Below are 10968 nucleotides of genomic sequence, written 5' to 3' on the forward strand. Positions count from 1 at the left end.
GAGTAAGCTCCTCTCTGAGCCACTGGTCCAGCCTTTTGCAGAACTAGGTCTTTCTATACCTCAGGTCTACAACAGGACTGAGCTGCTCTCTGATTGACTCTGTGTGGTTTTTGACTGGGTAAGAAGGTTCCTCCTTATATAGAGAACGAAGTGGAAGAACTGATGTGTATAAACCAAAGTTACTTCTTCCCCTTTTAACCTGTGATCTTTATCCTGATAGCTGCAGTAAGTAATTGAGATACAACTGCATGGTAGTGGACAGTCCTGACTCATTTTAAAATGGTTGTACCCTCACAGGGGTGTATCCCAGGACAAACACTCTTTCAGTATGTCTAGACTAGGATAAAAGTTGTGTTTTTAAAGACACTAGCTAACCCAGCTTGACTAAGACGATTTGAAACCTTGCATAGATAGGAGGAGTCAAATACTAAAAGGTGTTAAAAAGTGTTTGCTAAGTCGTTCTAAAAATACAACTTTTATACCTGTCTAGACAATGTCAGAGTGCTTTTTAAAATTACATGCCCTGCTTATGGGAAGTCCCACTTGCCTACAGCTTGGAGAGTTACAGCATAGGAAACAATCAATAAGCTTCTCCACAAAGGTCTTCAAAGCAGCGGCACAGACTGGCATGTGGGGAAACCCTGAAGGCCTTGTCTAGACAACAAGAGAAAAAGACCCTTTCTTCTGTAATTTAGTTTGGTTAGGCCCTCTTTTTTTCAAAAGCAAAACCTACTAAAATTCTACTAACATCAACTTCTGCTCAGTTTTAGCAGATCATACACTGGGCTCCCAGCTGTCTGTAGCTCAGCCTGCTAAAATCACATTAAAGGTATTCACGTCTATGTGTTTGTCAGATGGGATTTTGAGTCCTTAAATAAACTTGATTGAATTAGGTCTCCTAGAAATGGCCCTTTCCCTAAAGCTGATGATATGGTAACTTTCTTCCCCACCCATTCAATCTTTTAACCCAATTCATTTGCCTAAATTGTAGCAACAAACCCAAAGTTTAATTTGCCTTTAGCATCAGTAATTCTAGTCGACTGTGAGCACAGACTTGATTCCTGCAGGCCACCAAACAGCAATTGGTTCTGACTTTGGCTTGATTTTACTGAAATATACTAAGAAAAAAACCCTTGATATAATTTAGTGCTTTAAACAGCCACTTGAACATGTCTAGCCTGCCTGCATGCACACATAGGCATTGTAATAATTGTCCTCTACAAAGTCAGCAGATAAATTTTTAATCATTAATAAGTTTCCTTACTCTGTTTTGCTTCTACCAAGCTGACTGGAGAGTGAAAAAATTAGAATAACTTTTTCCCAGAATTATACTAGCGTCTTTGACATCTTAAACAATACTTTCAGGAAAGAAAAAAATTTAAAAAGGGGAAAAGTCACTACTATAATTGAAAAACAAGCATGAACAACCCCTCTGACCATTTAATGTCAGGACCTTGGGGGGGGGGGGGGGCGGGAGAGTATTATTAGTTCTATTTATTATTAAGGCTTAATGACATGGGCGGGTATCACTCTGGTAGGAAAAAAATTCTACATCTCAATTAGTACCATTAGAGATTGTATTTTTATGACATGGGTGGGTATCTGACATTCAGGGGAAAATTCACAAGTCACCAACTCAGTTGGAATAGTCCACCAAATAATAATTTCCTGGTATAACTCTAAGTGACCAAAACAACAAAGTCTGAATGTGTTTGAGATTCACTGGTTTTAGTAGTCATTTGTCAATAGCTTTTAAACAATACAGTTTTGAAGTGGAGCTGGTTATCATGGTGAGGATGTTCTTTTGGCCTTGGCATGTGCCACCTGAAATATTTTAGAAATAGACATTGATTCCATGTTTTGAATAAATAGGAAGAAAACAAATCTCCTATGCTTATGAGACCTGAAGCCAGCAAAGTCCATGATTCAGAGTAAGACAGCGGGCAAAGGCTCTTCGGTAAGCAGTTGCCACCTACAGACCTCGACAAAATCTTTCTGTCCTTGCTAAGTCCAAACCACCATTAAACATTAATGGGATGTTGATCTGAGTCTGATCAGCGTGCTCTGACCTGCTGTCGATGCTGGTTTCAGGTTTTCAGCACTGTCTAACTTTCAGCGTTCTCATGTGTTAAAACAGTGTCTCGAAAATACAACATCACTGAATGACAATAATACCAACGCACGCAGTTTTTATCTGGGGTTTGGGGATTTTTTGTCCTCTGAGAAGTCATCTAATTGGAGACTTTTGGGAGGCCTAATGTAATTTATTGTTGTCCACTAAACTGAGTGGTGAACCCTCCGTTTATCCGATATGACTAGAGGAAAGTCCTTTCCAGTGAAAGCAAACAATTAGAAACCCTAAGTTATTATTTCCTATTATTGTGCAATAAAAGAGGCTCTGGTCACTTCAGTGTGAAGGATTAAATTGTCCAGGGCGGCAAACATCGTGCAACCACTCTCCTCCTCCCCCCGCCTCCGCACACCGGGGAAGCACTCGAGGCTCCCTCGGGGAGCGCGAACAGGCTGCTCCACGCGTGTCTGTGCCGCGGGGGTGGCCTCTCCTGCCCCACGCGTGACCCGGCCGCCGCCTTGGGGACGGGACCCCACCCGCAGTTTCCCCCGGGGCAGCCCGGGCATCCTGCGGGGCAGGCGGCTGCACCCGTCCCGGGCCACGGCGGCCCCCGCGGGCCGGGGAGCCGCGCTGCGTAAGGAGTCAAAGTACATAGGCGGCCGGGTCGATATCCTATTAGGCTAGAAACAGTTCTGCATATCAAAGGCCGACGAACCTAATGACTAAAAATATAAGTACCTGACCCGGAGGATTAATCACACACTGTCAAGCTGAAATTGGTGCAATTCTTCCAATCATTAACGTTTTGCTTACAAAAATGTGCTTTTCTGTTTGTTTTTCTGCTAAATGATAACCATTTTCAAGTTGAATCGGCTGATAAAAGAGTCGAAAACAAGACGGGAGTTGTGCTGGAAAGGTCATACGTGCTAGTTCGGCATGAAATAGCCAACAGGCAAACAAATAGGAGAAAGCAGGGTGGCACGGAAGGGGCTCGAAGCTTTTACCCAACGGTGTAAAGTGCTTTGGCTGTTTTTCTCCTACCGAGAAAAGAGTCTCTGGCCCGCCCCGCCGTGGGCATCCCCACGCGGGTCTGCCGCGCTGTGGAAACGGGGTCTGGGCGTTAGAGACAGCTGCTGGGGGAACATTGCTCTAATTGCCGCCGGCAGCTCAGCCCGTGGCTCGCCGTCCCCGCCGGTGCGTTTTACCCAGACGCGGCGAAGCCGTGAGCCCCCCTCCGCGGGCGGGCGGGAGGGCAAGGGCATTTCACAGCCCTTGTGACAAGGGTGACAGCTCTGTTGTCACCTGTCCCGGCACCCTGGAAATAAATCCACATCGCTGTCCCGGCGGCTGCAAACGATGCATCTGCGCTCCCCACCTGCACGGAGCCGCCAAATCCCCTGGCCACCGCTGGGAGAGCGCCTGGGTCTAACCAGCACGGCTTTCCGGGACCACGTTACACCGGCTGGGAGACAAACCCGAGCTGCGCCCTCGGGCAGAACCCCCAACTCCTGCCCTCGCATCGAGCCGTGCGAGTCTTTAAGCTCGGGTGGGCTCTCGCCTTGCCCAGGCCGGCCCTTGCCGGCATGGCCCCGTGTGGAAGTGGGTTTCCCGGAGCTCGTCCAAGGCCCTGCACTCCTGGGCCGCTGCCTGTCGCCCACCAGCCGCGGCGGCTCCGTCCCACACGTGTCGTGTCCGCGCGCGAAAGTACAGCCGTGACACGAAGTCGCTCTGAATAGGTAACGCCAGCGTCGTGCTCCCTATTTTCCCTCGGGACAGTTAGACAAGAGAAGGAAAAACGGAAGGGAAAGGGCTGGGACGCCCCCCGCCCCCAAACGCCGCAGCTGCCGGCACACACACCCCCCCACTACGCCCGCGACTCAGTCCCGGTGACTCGGGGCGGGCTGTTCCTGTCCCCGTCGGGACGCGGGCTGAGACCCGCGACAGAAACACTGAGCTAGGGGAAAATGCGAAGGATGGAAAGTGTTTTCCTCCTCAGCGGAGCACAGCTGCACGCTTTCTGCTCCCGACGGCGCTTTCCCCGCCTTGCATGCACCATGCTGGGGCTCGATCCCAGCTCAGGGGCAGATGGATGCCTCAGAGTCAGCCCCGACAACATGCCGAGGCTCCCTTTGTCATGGGTGGCGTTAAACCAGGGGTCGGTGCCCAGCTGACCGGGGATGCCATACGAGCAGAGGGTGCGTAAGGCTCGGCCCTGCCTCATCCGCAGCGGGAGCGGCTTGCGGAGCCGAGGAGATGACCGAAGGCTTCTCCCTTTTCCCTGCCTGTACAAACAGGTGGCAACATAACCTACCCGTTTACTTCATGTTTTCCGTCCCCGCTCACGAATCCAGTTTTAAAATAAACCAAACTTAAAGCCACTCAATCCTGCAGAAAACTCAGCTGCTATTTCTCGAAGGATACGATTAGACGCGTAGCCGCGGCTACCCTAAGGGCCGTCCCCCATCGCCATGCGTGTTGCTCTCTAAAATCCTTTCCTAGCACTAAAAGCTTCCGTGGCACCCGGACAGGGTCTGGTCCTCATCCCCTGGGTGCTCGCTGCGGCGCCCGGGAGGTACTGGAAGCGCCGGGCGGTGCGGACTGACCCCCCTGGCTGCCCACTGCCGGGATGCCCCGTCCTAGGGGCATTTACCCGCACCCCCGCGTTCCGTGCTCCTTCCCCGCGCCCCCGAGCCGGCATCATTTCGGAGAAAGGCCGATGAATAACCATTGTTGACTCAGGCGGGTCAGCGGCTGCCCCCGTAAGGGGTCGATGCCCGGCCCCGAGCAGGCACCGCCGATCCCGCTCCTCCTCCAGCCCGCGCTCCCCCGGCCGCCCCCTCCCTCCTCTCCCAGGGTCGGGACCACTCAGGGGAAAACACCTGCGGTCCCGGCCGGCGTTCGCAGACCAGGCTTCCCTAGTCCAGCTATAGAGCCGTTTTCTGAGTGGGCAGGAAGTGTGGAGACACCGAACGGGCGAAACCAAAACGCGTGGAGCCAGGCTGAAAAACAGGGGAAAAATAAGCGATGAGCCCACGCGAGATCTCGGCAAGGCAAGGGCGAACAGAAGGCTGCAAGGTGACGGGCACGATGCGGGAGGGAAAAGCCCGGTTACAACACTGGGGCATTGCTGGCAGGGATGCAGGTGGGGAATTTGGGGAATTTCTCCTGCCAGTAACGGGACGGCCAGCGTGGCAGGTGGTGCAGAGTTTAGTTTTATTTCGCAGACAAGTCCATCAAAAATTAAATACCGGGTTTTGCCTTTTTTTTTTAAACATTGAACAATTATGTACAAAATATGAACAACATGAGGTATAAAACCACACTTTTAAAGAAAACTAGTATGTACAGAAGCAGATAGGCATTATCTTCCCAAGGCTGTGTGCCTCACTTATCCTCCTGATGCCAGTTTCTCTGCTGCAGCAGGACCTTATCACTCCCCACATTTTCTTCTCAAATACAAAATCTGTAAAAAACGGCACTAGAGATTTTCAAGGAGAAAAATACATTAAAAATAAATTCCTGCAAATAGAACCATCCAGATTGTGAGGCGAACTCCTCAAAAATCAGAGAAGGCACATTTCATCTCATACAAGATGAAAAATGAATTTGTCCAAAGACTCTACCTAACGAACAGAGGTAGGTCTCAGTAGAGAGCACCACGGCAGGTAAAGGGGTGTGAGCATAAGGCACTTGTCGGGATAGTCAAATTCCTCTCTATTTCACAGAACATGTTTCTCTGCTTGCAAAGGGTGTTTAAATTAATCTATTTAAACTACATTTGTTTACACATACAAAGGGCTTAGTCCTGCGATCCATACTCACTTCCACACTAGCTAGAAAGGAGTTTTGCCTGATCACCAACAGCAGCCGATTCAGACCCCCCATGAGTAAGGACAGGGTGCAGTATTCTATTCCAGTTAGAACATTGATTAATGTACAAAGATATCTTACAAATAATTAAATACAAACCATGTTCCTTTAACCAAATTAGAGATCTGCCAAAAATGGACTGTTCCCAGAAAATACATCTTACTTTCTCTGCTTATTATAAAATGAGTCTATTTGGTGTTGCTTTGATTGTGTGTGGGTTTTTTTTCTTTCAGTGGAACAGTGAAAGTTTACTCCTGTAGCATAATATTCTTCCAAACCAGCCCCTGGTAAAGTGCAAGCCAAGTTAGGGTCCACTCTCCACATGGGGGCTATTAGTGGGAAGGATTGTAATAGCCTTTATCGCCTTCAATGTCCACTTCTTGATCGGAGTCCTCAGAGATGTCTGACTCCAGGTCCTCCTGTGAGGCTGGCGATGGGGTGTACTGTGAGCCATCCAGGGAGACTTCCTTAGCCTTCTGCTCAGGGGTTGGGGAGCTCTCTGGTCTTTGGTCACTGTGACTGTCAGCACCTTCCACTTCTTCTTTTTTGGTGGCCTGGGGGTTCTCCTGCAATAAAAAAAAAAACTCTGTTTTATAGGGAAATAATTTGGGCTGCAGAGCCAGGAGGCCTAGAAATTCAAGCTGAGCTGTGTGGGGAAAACATCTTGGATTTCTTGCAGAAAAAGGCAGGTGTCCCACTACCTATCCAGTATTCTGCCTATAAACCCAAGTGGGACAGGGCCAGGCAAAAGCTCAGCCGCAAGCAGGGGCTCAGTGCTGGTCCTGCTCCCTCGCAGCCACAGGGGCTGCTGCCGTGAATAAGGCTCCTTGGCGATGGTTATCACAGCCACTTCAAAAGAGTCAGGAGCTGCCGGAGCCCAGGAACCTCTGAACTTTTGTCTTTTAGCAAAGCAAATGTTTATTATGAGTCTACAAACACCGACACACAGCTTCCTCCTGCCCTGATCTTTCTTTAATTACACCCAACGGCAAAAGGAGGGAGACCAAATCCATCAGTGGCCCGAAAGTAAACGGGAAAAAATTACTAATTAAGCTAAAACTCAACATTGAAACACTCACCATTAAAAACAAAACAAAACCTGGTTTCCAAAAGCAGGAGTAGTCCTGCATCGGCAGCCACCTGGGGAGCCCAGTCCCCTAAGGGGGCATGAAATGATACTCTTAAGAGAAAGCAGGCAGGGACATGTACCCATGATATAACTGTGAGGGCCAGGAGAAATAGATGTGACTGAATGAAAAGGAGGAAATGACATAAAATGGCCGAAATCCCAAGCGATCTCTCCGGACACTGCAGCGCGGCTCTGGCCCCGCTGAGGAGGCACTGCTGGGGACCCAGCCTGCCTCCTGCCAGAGTGAATGGGTTTTACTCAAAAATCAACTGAAGCATGGGTTAAACCCAGAGGAAAGTTACAGAACAAATACATCTAGAGCGTGGCCTGGGAGTAGTTTTATTTTATTATTATTTTTATGTTAAAGGCTGATTTACCAGTAAAACTCAGCCATCCGTGTCGCATTTATTGAAGCCAGACTCGGGCCACAATGCAGGGGTTTTTCACAGATCTTTGAGTGAAGGGGCCTTGATCTGGCTGAACCAACCAGGATCGGGCCCTCTGGGCCATAAAAAAAGATTTATCTGCTTGAGCACAATTTCTAAGGGAAGGGAAGCCACTTCAACCTTTCAGCCTCATACACTGTAACTATTTGTAAACAAAAAGTAAAAGCTACTTCATTTTTCATGTGTCTCCTCAAAACAAACACCACGTTTCTACCTGCCTCTCCCAACATTTGCAGAATAAATCCTCTTCTGTTTATTAAGAGAGGGCGACCAGACCAGTAAATATCATTCTCCAAAACAACTGCCTAAGTAATTTACTGACAATTACTTATCTTCTCCACGTTAATTGGCTAAACAACATATGGGTTTACAAAACAATTAGCGTGGAGTTTTAATAGGCGGTGTGTGAAAGCCGGGCATAATTGATATAGGAACTACATTAGGAGCTTTTAACGTTAGTGCTGCCTGAACGAGCCCTCATGGATTCCAGCATGACTATTTGTCTTTTTAATCAAGGTGAAGAGGTTAAACAGCCTTTCAGATGACTTCTGCATACAACCTGGAATAGGCGAGCACGGTGTAAGATAAGACAATTAAAATACTTATTGCTATAGAAACGGAAACATCCCCGTACCTGCTTTAGACGCCTCCATTTGGCTCTGCGATTCTGAAACCACGTTTTGACCTAAGCAGCGACAACGAGAGAAGGCACAGGGTAGTCTCGGAGCCGGGAAGCGCCAGGCCCTGAGCCACAAACAGAAAGCAAGAACCAGCCCCCCCCGGTCTCCCCCTGAGCCGGCCGGGTGGCCGGGAGCGCTAGGGGCCGGAGCGGGCCGGGGCCGCCATCCCCGGGGGCTGCTCGGGGAAGGGGGTGCGGTATCCCAGGGCGCGGGCACGGCCTTACCTGCCTCTCGCTGAGCTGCAGCATCTTGGCCAGGCGCTTCCTCTCCGGCGGGGAAAGGTATTTCTGCGTCTCGAACTTCTTCTCCAGCTCGATGGTCTGGTCGTTGGAGAAGCGGACCTGCCCCCCTTTCCTCTTGTGCAGCGGCCGCTGGATGAAGGGGCTCCACAGCAGCGGCTTCCCTTCAAAGAGAGGCACAGCGCCGACGGTCACCGGCCGGACGCGGACACATGTGCCCGGGAAGCCCCGGACGCTGCCCGAACCAGGACCCGGAGGCGCGCCGAGTACAGAGCCCGCTATTTTCCTTCGCCTGATTTTATTTCCCCCTGTTCCTAGTCTGATCTTTCGCCTCCTCTGATTTTTCACCTCCGCCGAACAGAGACCAGTTAAAGCCACTCTACGGGCTTTGGCAACATTTCCGTCAATGTGTTTCCTGTTGGTCTATCTCGCAAAGAGAGAAGAAAAAAAAAAAAAGACCTTTGCTTCCTTCTGCTCTTTCACTGTGATGCCCCAGAGAAACGGTCTCCCTTACTTTGCACCAGTGCCCGGGGCCTCATGGAGAGTGGGGTCATTGCTGGTCTGGGCAGGGGGATGCGGCAACACGAGGGCACGGGGTCCCCTACCCGCTTCAGCAAGAAGCCCCCCACTCTCGGCCGTGGCCGTGGGATATCCCCCGGTCTCGGCTCGGGGCAGCGGTGCGGGGCTCGGCGGTGCCGGCAGTGGCACGTCGGGGAGCCAGCCCTGCTGCGGGAGCGGCAGCAGTGTCCCGGGGCTGGAGGCTCTGGCCAGTGCCACTGAGTCACTCTGTTTGTCTTTCTGTCTTGCTGCCTGCACCCTTTGAAATTTGCTGCATTGTTTTTCAAGATTTTGCTTGCGTCAGGCTTTAGTAATTCTGGTGCAAAACAGACTCAAAAAATAGGAAGCAACTGGTTATTTTAGCTGTCATAAAGTCACATCCCACACAGAGGAAATGAACAATATCAGAAAAACGGATCCCGGCTATCAGAAGTCGAGTGTTTCCTGAATTTGTCTGTATTGAGGATGTCGATAAAGTAATCAGCAATGTGCACGACTCCCGGGGAAGAGCCTGCTTCAGGCGGCCAGGAAAACACTTAACAGCTTCTGAAACCAGATTTACTCCTATCGAGAGCTCAAGGTTTCCTGTATGAACGGAAAGGGTCAGCCTCTTTCACTGCACAAATGTGGTGAGTCAGGTCCAATTTTGCAATCACTAAGAACAAGTGCTGCAGTCCGGGCGCGGGGCTCAGCCCCCGCAGAAAGGGACACTTCCCCCCGCCGCGGACGAGAAGGGGCCACAGGGGCCCCGGCCCGACCCGGCGCGGCCCGACCCGACCCGACCCGACGCGCCGTAGAGCCGCGGGGGCCCCAGCGAGTGGAGCCGGCCTCCCGACTGTTTTTCAAGTCATCCGCAGGAAAAGGCTGAGATCTGCCATGCGATCTCCCAGCACAATTAAAACTCCCCACCAAAACCACACGCGACATTACTAAGGACACTCTGAGAGTCACTTGGTTGAAGGAAAACAAATCTGAGTCACCGCGGCCGCGCACTGTGGTCTCGCTGCCAGCGCCGGAGCGCGGCGCGTCTTTAATTTACTGTAAATCAGAAGGGGGCCGGAGCGAGGCAGGGGGAGCGCGAACAGCGGCGGGGCAGTCGGGCAGATTTCAGTCACTTCCCATTCTCCCAGCCCCCGACGACGTGACGGGACGGGAGCTGCGCGGCGGCGGCCGGGGATAGTGGGGGGGGGGGGTGTGCATGGCTTACCCAGGGGGTCCTGCCGGATCAAGGTGTGCGCGTAGTCGCCGACGGCGCGGGGAAAGGAGTAGAGGGGCCCGGCGTAGGCGCCGGTGCCGTAGGTGGCGGCGAGGTGGTGGGAGAAGGCCGGGTGGATGGGGGTCGGTTCGTAGATGGGGGTCCGGTACGGGGACACCAGGCTGGTGAAGGAGGAGTTGGGCGACGGCAGCGTCGGCGGCGGCGGGGCAGGCAGAGAGTGGTGGGCCGGGGCGGCGGCGGGGCCGCGGCCCAGGATGTCCTCGATGTAGAAGGGCGTGGGGTGCGCGGGCTGGAGCAGCGGCGTGGGCGCGTACAGCGGGACGCCGACGCCCAGGGCCGCCGCCGCCGCCGGCGCCGCGCCCGGCGGCTGGTACTGCATGGCGCGGCCGCCGCCCGCGCACCCCCCGCGCCCCAGGCCGCCCCTGCGGAGAGCCGGCCCCGACCGCGGCAGCTGGGTGCTGGCACCGCCGCCGCGGGTTTCTCTGGGCTCGGGTTACCCTTCGATAGGTTTCTATTGGCGCGGGGCGGAGCCCGCGTGGTCTCTGTCCCCTTCCTGCCACGGCTCCGTCTAGCCAATGAGCCCGGCCAGGGAAGGGGGAAACCACCCCCCGCCGGCAAAAGCTCCCCCGCCTCCCCGAGCAAACTCCCCGCGGCGCCAATCAAGCACCGCCGCAGCCCGGGGAAGCCCAGGCAGCGGGGCGCGATCCGCAGCCAGCCCGGGCCCCGACGGCATCGGGCGGGGGTGGGCACGGCTGCACC

General features: G+C 52.6%; 1 protein-coding gene across 1 annotated transcript; it reads right to left on the reverse strand.

The window, feature by feature from the left end:
• Positions 1 to 6144: 6144 nt before the first annotated feature.
• HHEX (hematopoietically expressed homeobox) lies at positions 6145 to 10588 on the reverse strand (the record flags this gene model as incomplete). Its single annotated transcript, XM_084264958.1, has 4 exons — positions 6145 to 6507; positions 8151 to 8201; positions 8421 to 8599; positions 10201 to 10588. The coding sequence occupies 4 exons, from the start codon at positions 10586 to 10588 to the stop codon at positions 6274 to 6276; spliced, it is 852 nt and encodes a 283-aa protein (XP_084121084.1). The 3' UTR covers positions 6145 to 6273.
• Between the last annotated feature and the right edge of the window lie 380 nt (positions 10589 to 10968).

Source organism: Gallinula chloropus (genome assembly GCF_964237585.1).
Source record: "Gallinula chloropus genome assembly, chromosome: 5".
Lineage (NCBI taxonomy): Eukaryota > Metazoa > Chordata > Aves > Gruiformes > Rallidae > Gallinula > Gallinula chloropus.